This window comes from Oncorhynchus kisutch, linkage group LG15 (genome assembly GCF_002021735.2).
Source record: "Oncorhynchus kisutch isolate 150728-3 linkage group LG15, Okis_V2, whole genome shotgun sequence".
Lineage (NCBI taxonomy): Eukaryota > Metazoa > Chordata > Actinopteri > Salmoniformes > Salmonidae > Oncorhynchus > Oncorhynchus kisutch.
The window spans coordinates 86193824-86208432 of record NC_034188.2 but is presented as its reverse complement, the minus strand read 5'-3'; the positions used below and the strand labels follow the sequence as shown (position 1 = coordinate 86208432).

General features: G+C 46.6%; 1 protein-coding gene across 1 annotated transcript; it reads left to right on the top strand.

Annotated features, from left to right (window-relative positions):
• Positions 1-2886: 2886 nt before the first annotated feature.
• On the top strand, positions 2887-5188 carry LOC109882120 (ras-related protein Rap-2b). Its single transcript, XM_020474212.2, has 2 exons — positions 2887-3767; positions 4117-5188. Exon 1 carries the CDS (start codon positions 3174-3176, stop codon positions 3723-3725), a length of 552 nt encoding a protein of 183 aa, XP_020329801.1. The 5' UTR covers positions 2887-3173; the 3' UTR covers positions 3726-3767; positions 4117-5188.
• The last annotated feature ends 9421 nt before the right edge of the window (positions 5189-14609 follow it).

Genomic DNA, 14609 nt, shown 5'->3' with positions numbered 1-14609 from the left:
TATCATGTAGTGGCCTAAACTATCGATGTTACATTGACCTGGGTAAATGGAATATGAATGATAATCATCCAATATGCTGTAATAGATATAAGGCCGTGCTCATAATATTTTTTTTAAATGATCCTCCCTCATCGTAAACGCCACTGGTGTCAAGTATGATTTGTCATTATTATATTGGTATTTCACAGGATCTCGGTGGAATCAGAGATGTCAGTCCCTCTAGTCTCTCACGTCAGAAAAGCTGCGGAAGAATGATGAATAAATGCATGAATGGAACAATGAAAATAGAAAAGAAGGAAGGTTTTTAGATATGAATACAATCCCATATAAGGAAACAATATTATCTTTTGACAAAGAAGGAAGACATTTTGTTGTCGTTGTGGTCTGTGTAATGACACGAGAACGGATTTACAGAAGAACACTGTTTACAAACACAAAGGTTATGTAGAAAAGACTTAACTGATTTTCTCTGTGGTTTCCCACGGCAACGTGTGGTGACATGCGTTAATGTGGGGTGTTCCATGTCATTATGTATCAGAGGCTGTGTGTGGACACGCGTGTGCGTGTTTGTGCGCGTGTGTCCATGTGTCCGTGTTTATAAGTGTGTGTGTGTGTGTGTGTGTCTGTGTTTATAAGTGTGTGTGTGTGTGTGTGTTAGTGTGTGTGTGTGTGTGTTAGTGTGTGTGTGTGTGTGTGCGTGTGTGTGTGTGTGTGTGTGTGTAGTACCGGTGGCAAGGGAAGTGAGGAGGCCAAGGCACCATTGACCTGGTGAGGTCGTGAGACAGCAAACATCATTATCCAATTACATCAAGAATTACCGGCTAACAGAGGCTCACCTGGGAAACACGACTCATTAGATAATGAATTACAGACCTAATTATCACTCGCATGTGAAAAACCACTTTGGTCTCAATGGACATGCCTGACTGGCCACCCAGGCACTAAGGTGTGACATTCCTCTATCAATTTAAGGCCTTTGAATTGGATTGTCTCCAGTCCCCATTGGACAGGCCAATCCACACACCTAGGTTGAGAGGAGCCAGTAAGGGCCATGACCTGCTGTGTCTCAGCAGCATCTTATCAGCTTGGACATAACACCAGCAATTAATCATGTCTGGGCTGGGGTAGCTCAATGGAGGAGATGACTGGCTTTGAGTTAATTTAATCTGTGTGTGTGTGTTCATGTGTGCGTGCGTGTGTGTATTCATATTATGTAAACCATGTGCAATATCCACCTGACGTGTTTTATGCAACCGCGCCCTGACCTCTAGGCATCATCAAACAAGCTTCCTCTGTGATCTCAGAGGGTCGCCCAATCACAGAGGGTTTTCACTGACCCAGAACAGCCTGAGATCAGCTGCTGTGTGTTGTGCTACCATTGGATGTGTGGTGAGATTAAAAACGTATCGATCTGACCGATTCCGTTCCCTCATTCATTCTGCCCCGAGGTGACGAGGTCACAGAGGTCTAATCAGCAGCACCCATACCGTCCTGCCATTGATTACACAGTGGTAATCACACCTACGTAGACAGACAGAGAGAAAGAGAGAGAGAGAGACATATATAGACATAACATGACATTTGTCTTTATTCTTTTGAAACTTGTGTGACCATTTCACTTGCTTTGACAATGTAAACATATGTTTCCCATGCCATTAAAGCCCTTTGACCTGAATTGAGAGAGAGCGAGACAGAGAGCAAGAGAGAGAGACAGAAAGAGAGAGAGCTTTATATAGTAAATGACCTTCTGGAGTTTCCCTAACAGAAGTAACCCTGGGTAATGCCTGACAGGCAATACTATGACATAACTGACTGCTCCCTGATGTAGTGCACTCACTCACTCACTCACTCACTCACTCACTCACTCACTCACTCACTCACGCACACCCAGACACACGCACACCCAGACACACACACACACACACACACACACACACACACACACACACACACACACACACACACACACACACACACACACACACACACACCTATGTGCCAACCCTTCTGGTTCTGTTGTGATCTCTCTGTGCTCCATGACCCCTAGCAGTCACCTGTGATGACTCAACCAATAACACGCCGGTTCCAGTCAGCTCAATCACAGTCACCTGTGATGACTAAACCAATAGCACAAGGCTGGTTCCAGTCAGCTCAATGGTAACATGGTAACCACAGAGAGGTAGGCCAAACCTTAAGACTTTCCCAGCCCCATAGGTAACACCAGGTCAGAACTAAACTAAATTGCACAGAGGGATAAATAAAGGGGTTTTATTGTATAACATATTTTTCAAATGATAGATGAGGCTGGAAAACAATCAATAGTCTCACATATTATGATGCAGTGCTGCTATATTTCGTGACATGGTTGTCCAGTGGACTGTACTATCAGTGGCAGAATGTTTCATGTGGGTGGGTGTGAGACTGTGCCTGTCGGGAAGATGGTGTGAATACGTAACTCACTGATGTCAACATTCTCCGATACATATCATATTTACGGTGACAGTAATTTAGTCCCAGGTGAACCTATAGTCTCTGGTCATTTTTTATATCCACTGTAGAGCCTAGGCTATATCACCTGAAAGCAATGGATGGTTGAAAGTAATATGTCAGAGCCTACCAGAGAACTTACCAACTCAGCGTTGTTTATTCGCTAAGAAATAAAACAACGTTAAGCAGACATCTATGTCGGTTTGAGGTGTGCAACCTAGGCCGAAAAATGCAATGAGTCAAACATTCTGACTCAAGCTTTATTCATGCAAGCATGCCAAAGGTGTGGCAGTTTCCTGTGGCCAACTCCTGTTTTTTTGACAGCGGCCAGGGTGTGTGTCTGCGCCTTTAAGAAAACAGAGCGCAAACTCTTCAGCTTGTGACGTGAATACGTTGGCTACGTTCTGTGGAGTGTGGGCAGGAAGAGAGCGCGCGGTGGCCACTCCACGAACACAGACATTGCACAAGGTTCAAAAAGCGGTGGAGCTCAACATGTCACATTTCTAATGCTGGGTCACGGTCGGAACCCATCTTACTCTCACACTGAACTTGCGAATTTGGGCTGAAAACTGCGTCCAGAGGCACAACGGCGTCGCTGCCTTCGGTTTGAAATACAGCAGCACTGCTAGCGGACGGGGAGCGCTTTCGAGAGGAATCAGAGACGAGAGAGGGCTGTTTTCAGAACCATGAGAGAATACAAAGTAGTGGTGCTCGGATCCGGCGGAGTTGGAAAATCCGCATTGACTGTGCAATTCGTAACTGGATCCTTTATAGAGAAATATGATCCCACGATAGAGGATTTCTACCGAAAGGAGATCGAGGTGGACTCATCTCCTTCCGTTCTGGAGATACTGGACACGGCGGGGACCGAGCAGTTTGCCTCCATGAGAGACCTGTACATAAAAAACGGGCAAGGCTTCATCCTAGTCTACAGCTTGGTCAACCAACAAAGCTTCCAAGACATCAAACCAATGAGGGATCAGATCATCCGAGTGAAACGGAACGAGAGGGTGCCGATGATTCTGGTCGGGAATAAAGTGGACCTGGAGGGCGAGAGGGAGGTCTCGTCCGGAGAGGGGAAAGCGCTTGCAGATGAGTGGAATTGCCCGTTTATGGAAACTTCAGCCAAAAATAAAGGCTCGGTGGACGAACTGTTTGCAGAGATTGTCAGACAGATGAACTATGCTTCAGCACCAGGTGGAGACGACCAGTGCTGCTCGTCCTGTGTTATTATTTAAAAGGGGAATCTGAGTCAGATTTTTTTTTTAAGTTTGCAAATGGTGAGTTAGCCATTCCTAATATTAATGTAAAGTTAAACCAACAAGAATCGAGAACTAACAAGTTTAGCTTGAAGATAAAAACACAATACTTTGGTGTTACCTGTCATTAGTATTGGAAAGTGTCGTACTACTTACTATGTGTTGCACACGCTTAGAAAATACAGAAATCTCATCGATACCAGTGTTTACACGGCAGAATACTTGAATTTTCTGGGAAAATAGTTACAATTTCAAACTGGCACTTGCATCCTTGGAAAACAGTTTGCCCGGTGCAATGTTGAGATGTTTTCTGAATCTTTCAACGCAAACGGACGTTCAATTTCACCATATATATTTTTTGTGTTTGGAGGTTGTGTTGCAGGGAGGCTGTACTGTTGAGTTCTTCTTCGTGGCTCACCCTGGTCTTGGACAGAATGAGGGGAGGAATTCCACAGGGGAGGAGGGGAGTGGCCATGCAGGGAGGGCTGAGGCCACTCTTCAGGAATTCCACTCTGCTGGTGTTTCTTTGCAGCAAACTCAATGTACACCATTGATGTCAACATAAATGGCAGATCTAGAGATCAGCTGAGTTAGAAACCCCGGTCTCTTGCACATTCAACTGTAACACATCCCCAATGGCAAAGACTTTGAGACTGGGACCTGAACCGCTATGGATATTTCTTTTTTGAAAAGTGGAGATGACTAGAAATGTATATTTTATTAATTGCTGCACACTTCTTCTTTTTTGGGGGGGGGGGTTGAGTGACATTTCTCCCACCCTCATGGAGTCATGTTCTGTGGCCACAACACTCAAAGTTGATGTTTTTCAAAGTCAATGATGTAAGAATTGGACAGCATTTTTGTGGAGTGTTATGACGAGTGTCCCTCACCTTTTTTTTTTTTTCTCTCCTTCAACGTGTGCGAGGACCTTACTTTAGTGACGGAGGACGGCGAACCGACCACCCTCGCATCGAGTGCCTTTCCAAAACAAATCAGCTGTTCAAATTCAGTGCCAACCAGAGTGTCTCCACAAGAAACCCACAACATGGCAATCCACAAAGTTCCTAACTGCTCTGGATAATCTCTTGGCGTGGGAGAAGAAGAAACAATGAAACAACAAGCCTTTTGATAAAGGAATTGGTGGTCGTCTTTTTTCGTTTTGGCCTTTTGAAAACTAAGGTTGTTTTTTTTTTTTGCAATTTCTCTCATGGGTTTGGCCAAATGTACATTGAAATACACAGGTACTGGAACCACTTGACCTAACCACACCAACGCTTCTTCCAGACCACTTAAATCAAATGACTTCTATGTTTGTTTTTAAAAGAAAATGTGATGTACCATTGAAAAGTCTAACCCGATTGTAAGTTTAATTTCAGACCTTTTAACAGCTGTCTGTTTTCTTTTCAAAATACTTTTAATACAAATTGCATTTTTCTAAGACACATTCTTGTTTTCTCTCTTTGTACTTGTTGTTTCAGTTATTTATCAGGTAAATCAAATCCACTATTAAGCAGTTTGCTCTCTAGGTTACCAGTGGGGCAGTCTGCTCTCTAGGTTACCAGTGGGGCAGTCTGCTCTCTAGGTTACCAGTGGGGCAGTCTGCTCTCTAGGTTACCAGTAGGGCAGTCTGCTCTCTAGGTTACCAGTGGGGCAGTCTGCTCTCTCTAGGATACCAGTAGGGCAGTCTGCTCTCTAGGTTACCAGTGGGGCAGTCTGCTCTCTCTAGGTTACCAGTGGGGCAGTCTGCTCTCTCTAGGCTACCAGTGGGGCAGTCTGCACTCTCTAGGTTACCAGTATGGCAGTCTGCACTCTCTAGGTTACCAGTGTGGCAGTCTGCTCTCTCTAGGTTACCAGTGGGGCAGTCTGCTCTCTCTAGGTTACCAGTGGGGCAGTCTGCACTCTCTAGGTTACCAGTGGGGCAGTCTGCACTCTCTAGGTTACCAGTGGGGCAGTCTGCTCTCTAGGTTACCAGTGGGGCAGTCTGCACTCTCTAGGTTACCAGTGGGGCAGTCTGCACTCTCTAGGTTACCAGTGGGGCAGTCTGCACTCTCTAGGTTACCAGTGGGGCAGTCTGCACTCTCTAGGTTACCAGTGGGGCAGTCTGCACTCTCTGGGTTACCAGTGGGGCAGTCTGCTCTCTCTAGGTTAACAGTGGGACAGTCTGCACTCTCTAGGTTACCAGTGGGGCAGTCACAGCTAAAATGTATAAATGGGTTTGTAAATGGTGCCATTTTAATACTCTCATCAGTGATATAATATAGAAATGAGGTCAAAGGTAACACTGAAGGTTGTGTCCAGTGAGAGGGAGTGGTGGTGTGAAGGTGGGAATAATGGAGGTGTGTTGGACAGTGAGGCTGAGCTAGAGGGGTGTTTACCAACAGGGATTATCCTGATCTGGCTGACTGCAGCACGGTGTGATCTGGCTGACTGCAGCACGGTGTGATCTGGCTGACTGCAGCACGGTGTGATCTGGCTCACTGCAGCATGGTGTGATCTGGCTCACTGCAGCACGGTGTGATCTGGCTGACTGCAGCACGGTGTGATCTGGCTGACTGCAGCACGGTGTGATCTGGCTGACTGCAGCACGGTGTGATCTGGCTCACTGCAGCATGGTGTGATCTGGCTCACTGCAGCACGGTGTGATCTGGCTGACTGCAGCACGGTGTGATCTGGCTGACTGCAGTATGGTGTGATCTGGCTCACTGCAGCACGGTGTGATCTGGCTCAATGCAGCACGGTGTGATCTGGCTCACTGCAGCACGGTGTGATCTGGCTCAATGCAGCACGGTGTGATCTGGCTGACTGCAGCACGGTGTGATCTGGCTCACTGCAGCACGGTGTGATCTGACTGACTGCAGCACGGTGTGATCTGACTCACTGCAGCACGGTGTGATCTGACTGACTGCAGCACGGTGTGATCTGACTCACTGCAGCACGGTGTGATCTGACTCACTGCAGCACGGTGTGATCTGGCTGACTGCAGCACGGTGTGATCTGGCTCACTGCAGCACGGTGTGATCTGACTCACTGCAGCACGGTGTGATCTGACTCACTGCAGCACGGTGTGATCTGACTCACTGCAGCACGGTGTGATCTGACTCACTGCAGCACGGTGTGATCTGACTCACTGCAGCACGGTGTGATCTGACTCACTGCAGCACGGTGTGATCTGACTCACTGCAGCACGGTGTGATCTGGCTGACTGCAGCACGGTGTGATCTGACTGACTGCAGCACGGTGTGATCTGGCTGACTGCAGCACGGTGTGATCTGGCTGACTGCAGCACGGTGTTTATTATTTTTTATTTTTTTATTTCACCTTTATTTAACCAGGTAGGCTAGTTGAGAACACCTTTATTTAACCAGGTAGGCTAGTTGAGAACAAGTTCTCATTTGCAACTGCGACCTGGCCAAGATAAAGCATAGCAGTGTGAGCAGACAACAAAGAGTTACACATGGAGTAAACAATTAACAAGTCAATAACACAGTAGAAACCAAAGGGGGAGTCTATATACAATGTGTGCAAAAGGCATGAGGAGGTAGGCAAATAATTACAATTTTGCAGATTAACACTGGAGTGATGAATGATCAGATGGTCATGTACAGGTAGAGATATTGGTGTGCAAAAGAGCAGAAAAGTAAATAAATAAAAACAGTATGGGGATGAGGTAGGTGAAAAAGGGTGGGCTATTTACCAATAGACTATGTACAGCTGCAGCGATCGGTTAGCTGCTCAGATAGCTGATGTTTGAAGTTGGTGAGGGAGATAAAAGTCTCCAACTTCAGCGATTTTTGCAATTCGTTCCAGTCACAGGCAGCAGAGTACTGGAACGAAAGGCGGCCAAATGAGGTGTTGGCTTTAGGGATGATCAGTGAGATACACCTGCTGGAGCGCGTGCTACGGATGGGTGTTGCCATCGTGACCAGTGAGCTGAGATAAGGCGGAGCTTTACCTAGCATGGACTTGTAGATGACCTGGAGCCAGTGGGTCTGGCGACGAATATGTAGCGAGGGCCAGCCGACTAGAGCATACAAGTCGCAGTGGTGGGTGGTATAAGGTGCTTTAGTGACGAAACGGATGGCACTGTGATAGACTGCATCCAGTTTGCTGAGTAGAGTGTTGGAAGCCATTTTGTAGATGACATCGCCGAAGTCAAGGATCGGTAGGATAGTCAGTTTTACTAGGGTAAGCTTGGCGGCGTGAGTGAAGGAGGCTTTGTTGCGGAATAGAAAGCCGACTCTTGATTTGATTTTCGATTGGAGATGTTTGATATGAGTCTGGAAGGAGAGTTTGCAGTCTAGCCAGACACCTAGGTACTTATAGACGTCCACATATTCTAGGTCGGAACCATCCAGGGTGGTGATGCTAGTCGGGCATGCGGGTGCAGGCAGCGACCGGTTGAAAAGCATGCATTTGGTTTTACTAGCGTTTAAGAGCAGTTGGAGGCCACGGAAGGAGTGTTGTATGGCATTGAAGCTTGTTTGGAGGTTAGATAGCACAGTGTCCAAAGACGGGCCGAAGGTATATAGAATGGTGTCGTCTGCGTAGAGGTGGATCAGGGAATCGCCCGCAGCAAGAGCAACATCATTGATATACACAGAGAAAAGAGTCGGCCCGAGAATTGAACCCTGTGGCACCCCCATAGAGACTGCCAGAGGACCAGACCAGGTGTGATCTGACTGACTGCAGCACGGTGTGATCTGGAACAAGGGAAACAAGACGATTGGTCTTCCATGTGTGTGTACATATTTGGGAGTGTGCATGCACCTCTGGATACGAGTGTGTGTGTGTGTGTGTGTGTATAACCATGCATGTGTAAACCTTTTCATATAGGTCTGTAGGTTGCTTAGTAGTTGACACAGGCCATGTCATTTATCCTGTTCTGCCTTCAGTCTTGTGACCTAGGCTAGAGGGATACTGTGTGTGTGTGTGTGTGTGTGTGTGTGTGTGTGTATGAGAGAGAGAGAGAGAGAGAAATGTCAGAGTTCCACACCATTCCTGCCAAAGTGTTTGTCCAGCAGGCTGGGACCCAGTAGTATATAAACAGACTTTACAAACGAGGTGAATATGCCTTGTCAATCTAATTGTCACATTGTGCCTTTTGTTGGTCTGGGATGTCGGTGTGGGATTTGTCGTCTGTGATGTCGGTGTGGGATTTGTCGTCTGTGATGACGGTGTGTGATTTGTCGTCTGTGATGTCGGTGTGGGATTTGTCGTCTGTGATGTCTGTGTGGGTTTTGTCGTCTGTGATGTCGGTGTGGGATATGTCGGTGTGGGATTTGTCGTCTGTGATGTCGGTGTGGGATTTGTCGTCTGTGATGTCGGTGTGGGTTTTGTCGTCTGTGATGTCGGTGTGGGATTTGTCGTCTGTGATGTCGGTGTGGGATTTGTCGTCTGTGATGTCGGTGTGGGATTTGTCGTCTGTGATGTCGGTGTGGGATTTGTCGTCTGTGATGTCGGTGTGGGTTTTGTCGGTCTGGGATGTCGGTCTGGGTTTTGTCGGTCTGGGATGTCGGTCTGGGTTTTGTCGGTCTGGGATGTTGGTCTGGGTTTTGTCGGTCTGGGATGTCTGTGTGGGTTTTGTCGGTCTGGGATGTCTGTGTGGGTTTTGTCGGTCTGGGATGTCTGTGTGGGTTTTGTCGGTCTGGGTTTTGTCGGTCTGGGATGTTGGTCTGGGTTTTGTCGGTGTGGGATGTTGGTCTGGGTTTTGTCGGTGTGGGATGTCTGTGGGTTTTGTCGGTCTGGGATGTTGGTGTGTGTTTGGCTGTGTGTCTTCTAGACTGAGCCAGAGTATCGGTTTGCCTGCCATTTTACATTCATTATTGTCTTTTTTTTTCTTTTTTTTCTCATTAACTGCACAATTTTGTCACATTGTTACTTGCTACCCTCAACAGTCTTGTCTATGGTAGTTTCAGTTAGCCACACGGCTAGCATTTAGCATGTAGTCTACATGTTGGAACCTATAGCTGTACTGGAGTGAATCTCCTTGCTTAATGAAAGACTTGTAGCCTCAGGCCATAGTTGGCTAAAACACAATGAGATAGACAGACAGACGGATGGACAGACAGACAGATCGGCAGGTCACCATGAGCTACTGCGCTGTGGGTGGATCTCTCTCTCTCTCTCTGTGTCTCTGTCTGTCTCTATCTCTCTGTCTCTCTCTCTCTCTGTGTGTCTCTCTGTCTGTCTGTCTGTCTCTGTCTGTAAACCCAAGCTCCTACAGTATGACCACGTTACAGTGTGTGTCTGTCTGTAAACCCAAGCTCCTACAGTATGACCACGTTACAGTGTGTGTCTGTCTGTCTGTAAACCCAAGCTCCTACAGTATGACCACGTTACAGTGTGTGTCTCTCTGTCTGTCTGTAAACCCAAGCACCTACAGTATGGCCACGTTACAGTGTGTGTCTCTCTGTCTATCTCTCTGTCTCTGTCTGTCTGTAAACCCAAGCTCCTACAGTATGGCCACGTTACAGTGTGTGGTCAGAAAGGTCTTTGCCAGATATGTATTCCTCCTCTGTGCTGCCTCACTACAACCCCCTGCTACGGTGTAAACATCTGATAGCAGAAGAATGTACCCTTTTAGAGAGGAGAAGGCTAGACTGTGTGTAGTCTAGACTTCCTGTTTTCTCTTTATTCATTCTTCTCTTCCTGTAGAAAGGAGAGGGTGAAAGTGTCACTTCCTCTCATCGTTACCAAACAGGGTTCTGTTGAGTGACGTGAACAGTTCAGAGCCGTCTAGGGTAGAAAATGTATTTTAGTTTTTCAAACTGAGACGTTATAAATGTTATGTAACAGTAGCGTACTTTTAAAGGTGTGTAGCCTTAAGTACTCTGCCTTTAACAACCAAGTCACTACATTGTCTTCTACTGTCATGCTGTGAAGTAGAGCAGATTCTACACACTACTTTTTGTTGTTGTTGTCTGTAACATCCTGAGCGCCCTTCCCCACTGTATGGACCCTGTGTTTGTTTAGACTTTTCAGCCATCAGGAAGTGGTCATGAGGTTTACACACTGTCTTGCATTGTCATTGGCCTACTGGTCATGTGACGTGGTTGCCATGGTTAGGGGGACATGGGGTTTGAGTGGCCTAGTGTGTCCTTACCCTGGGGCTAGTTCTGTAGCTGGAGGTCAGGCTGCTCTAGTGATAGCGTTAGCTTCCTAACCTCTCTTCTAGGCTATACATAGATGTTGTGTATCGGCCTTGCCGTTGTCCTAACCATGTTGTCTTACAGCAATATGGTGGTAGTATGGTTTGTATTTCTCCTTCCCTGGTCCTGTCTTGCTCTTTGATTAGCCAAATGACCTTTTTCTCATTTGAGCAAACGTCTGTCCTCCATAGCCTTTAATCCGTCCGCTCCTCCGTGACCCGGAAACAGATAAGTGTTCGAGGAGATATCCCCTTTCAACGTTATGACTGGGGGAAATCTGATCCTAGATCTGTGTCTAGAGATGTATTTGGCAGTTCCAGTTTTACACGGAAGTAGAGGTTACTGGGTTGTTTTGAGGTTGTGTGTGACAATATGCTGAGTCCCATGTGCAGTGTGTGTGTGTGTGTGTGTGTGTGTGTGTGTTCATGTGTCTGTTGTCATTACAAGGTTGTAGCTACGTTTGAAATTAAACCTCCATACATGGACAGTTATTGTGAGATGTCTTCTTGGTTTGTTTTGTAGTGGTGCAGGCAGCACACTGATCTTTCTGTGTCCGTCTGTCTGTGAAAGTTACTTGACATTCATAATTGGAAAATATACATTTAATGTGACTATCTTCACGGTGTGCTTCTTTCAATGTTTAAGTATTTTATTTACTCTGATTTTAGTATAGTTGAGAGGGGTGTTTCATTTTCTGAGCGACATCCATTTCAGTGCTTGACCCATGCCTCTGCTGTTAGTCTTGCTTGGGGTGAGAACACACATACTAGGATCGTTATTTTCACTCTGTGAAACGCACACAGTCCCACCCTCTAGTAAGACAAACACACAGACAGTTATTCCTCTCCTCAGGGCGCCGGGCTGGAGTTATTCCTCTCCTCGGGGCGCCGGGCTGGAGTTATTCTTATCCTCGGGGCGCCGGGCTGGAGTTATTCCTCTCCTCGGGGCGCCGGGCTGGAGTTATTCCTCTCCTCGGGGCGCCGGGCTGTAGTTATTCTTCTCCTAAGGGCGCTGTAGTCTCTCGGCAGTAAGAGTTTCTTCAGATTGCTGTTTTAATATCCTAATCATTGCTTAATCACCACAGTCTTATAGCCACCTCAGTCGGCTGTGTAATTGTACTTTGAACTGAACAGTGAAAGCAGTAAAGCCCATGGGAGCTGAGTGGAGAATTGGCTTAGACAGATGTTCCCAAACGGTGGGTGCATCATGGCCAGCTCTTATTGGGACAGAGACTCATTTCAGGACTGTGGCTAGAATTTGATGGGTCATCAGAAAATCAAAAGGGTTTAAGTGGGTCATAATGATAGAAGTTGCTCTAGGATCAGCTTACCCATTACCAAATCCTAACCTTTACTATTAGGGATCAGTGTTCCAGTCGGGTTCTGCCCAGGGATCAGTGTTCCAGTCGGGTTCTGCCCAGGGATCAGTGTTCCAGTCGGGTTCTGCCCAGGGATCAGTGTTCCAGTTCAGACTAAAAGGAGGGGGACTTTGCCGGGCTGGAATGCCCCAGAATCACTCACTTTTTCCATTCCTCCATCTCTACTGTCAAGACATGTCTGAGGCACACGGCCTGCACTTACTGCTGAGAGAGAGAGAGGGAAGGAGAGAGGTAGTAGCATATTATGAGTGTGATCAAGTAGATAAAGAAAGAGCTGATTTGAAGGAGAGAGAGAGAGAGAGAGCTGGAAACCGGCATTTTCCAGACAGGGGAGGGGGAGTTGGATAGATACAGGAATCAATGAAATGGAGAGACTTGTCTAAACAGAACCGAGACACCGCCCTATCGTAGCCCAGTATCTCAAGATGAATTATTATAGGCAGAGAGACAAACCTAGCGCTATAGTTGTTACAGTACGCCCTGGATCTAACCCAGTCATGTATAGTTACAGTACGCCCTGGATCTAACCCAGTCATGTATAGTTACAGTACGCCCTGGATCTAACCCAGTCATGTATAGTTACAGTACGCCCTGGATCTAACCCAGTCATGTATAGTTGTTACAGTACGCCCTGGATCTAACCCAGTCATATATAGTTGTTACAGTACGCCCTGGATCTAACCCAGTCATATATAGTTGTTACAGTACGCCCTGGATCTAACCCAGTCATATATAGTTGTTACAGTACGCCCTGGATCTAACCCAGTCATATATAGTTGTTACAGTACGCCCTGGATCTAACCCAGTCATATATAGTTGTTACAGTACGCCCTGGATCTAACCCAGTCATATATAGTTGTTACAGTACGCCCTGGATCTAACCCAGTCATATATAGTTGTTACAGTACGCCCTGGATCTAACCCAGTCATATATAGTTGTTACAGTACGCCCTGGATCTAACCCAGTCATATATAGTTGTTACAGTACGCCCTGGATCTAACCCAGTCATATATAGTTGTTACAGTACGCCCTGGATCTAACCCAGTCATATATAGTTGTTACAGTACGCCCTGGATCTAACCCAGTCATATATAGTTGTTACAGTACGCCCTGGATCTAACCCAGTCATATATAGTTGTTACAGTACGCCCTGGATCTTACTCGTGATATATAGTCTGACAGACTACTGTGCTATGTGGTTCCATAGTACCATTACAGTTTCTTTGGTGACATATCTGATAACTGGACTGAATCATGTGTCTTTTATGAAAATCATCCCTTTTCTGCTGCTGTTCTGCTTGTAGGCAGGCTGCAAGTGCAATCATGGGAACCAGGGTGTGGTTTCTCACTTAAATAACAGAGTAGTATCTCTGCTGTGAGATTTATAACAAGGAGTGCTGTTGAGAACATTGCCAAAACAAGTTCCTTCCTGCCTTTAGCTGCTGTGTGTGTGTGTGTGTTTACATGTCAAGTCTGTGAATGAGAGTTGTCTGTTTGGGATCAGTTTCCAGTCTGTGAGGAAATGGTATCTGTTACATCATGTGCTCTCTATCTTCTTTCAGGTGTTTGTGTGTTCAAAAATAATATTTTAGGTTTATGGTTAGGTATAGTTTCAGAGGTTATGTTTAGGGTTAGGGAAAATGTGATTTTGATGGGAATCAATTATTTGGTCCCCACAAGGATGGTAATATAAACCTGTGTGTGTGTGCTGCCGCTCATCTAGTGGATGCTCTGGTCTGAGGACTTCCCACCATGCCTTGCAGGTTGCGTGGCTTCCGCCCGGGGCCTGCTTGGTCATGTGACTCCATTCCGCCACCCTGGCATTGCCCCCGCCCCTCAGCATCTGACTAACATGTCCTGACATGTCCTGAATCCACCTCTCTGCTCCTCCATCCTTCTCTCTCCACCTTCCTACCATTTTATTTCCCCCTTTTTCTCTCTCTCTCTCATCCTCTCATTTTCCCTCTCTTCATCTTTTGACCTCCTTTGCCTTTTCCCTCTGCATTGTGATGTATTCATCCCTCTACTATGTGTTCCTGTTGTGTTGCAGCAGGCACGGTGAGCCCGAAACAGCCCGAGGTGCTCTGCCATGTGACTGACGAGTCTTCACTGTGTGGAAAATAGACCGTTTCCTGTTTTGCAATCATGTCAATGAGCGTGATTAGTCACATCAACGTTATACAATATTAGGGTTATGATCGTGGGGGATGATCGTGTCTCTGGGCTACATGGGGGATGATCGTGTCTCTGGGCTACATGGGGGATGATCGTGTCTCTGGGTTACATGGGGGATGATCGTGTCTCTGGGTTACATGGAGGATGATCGTGTCTCTGGG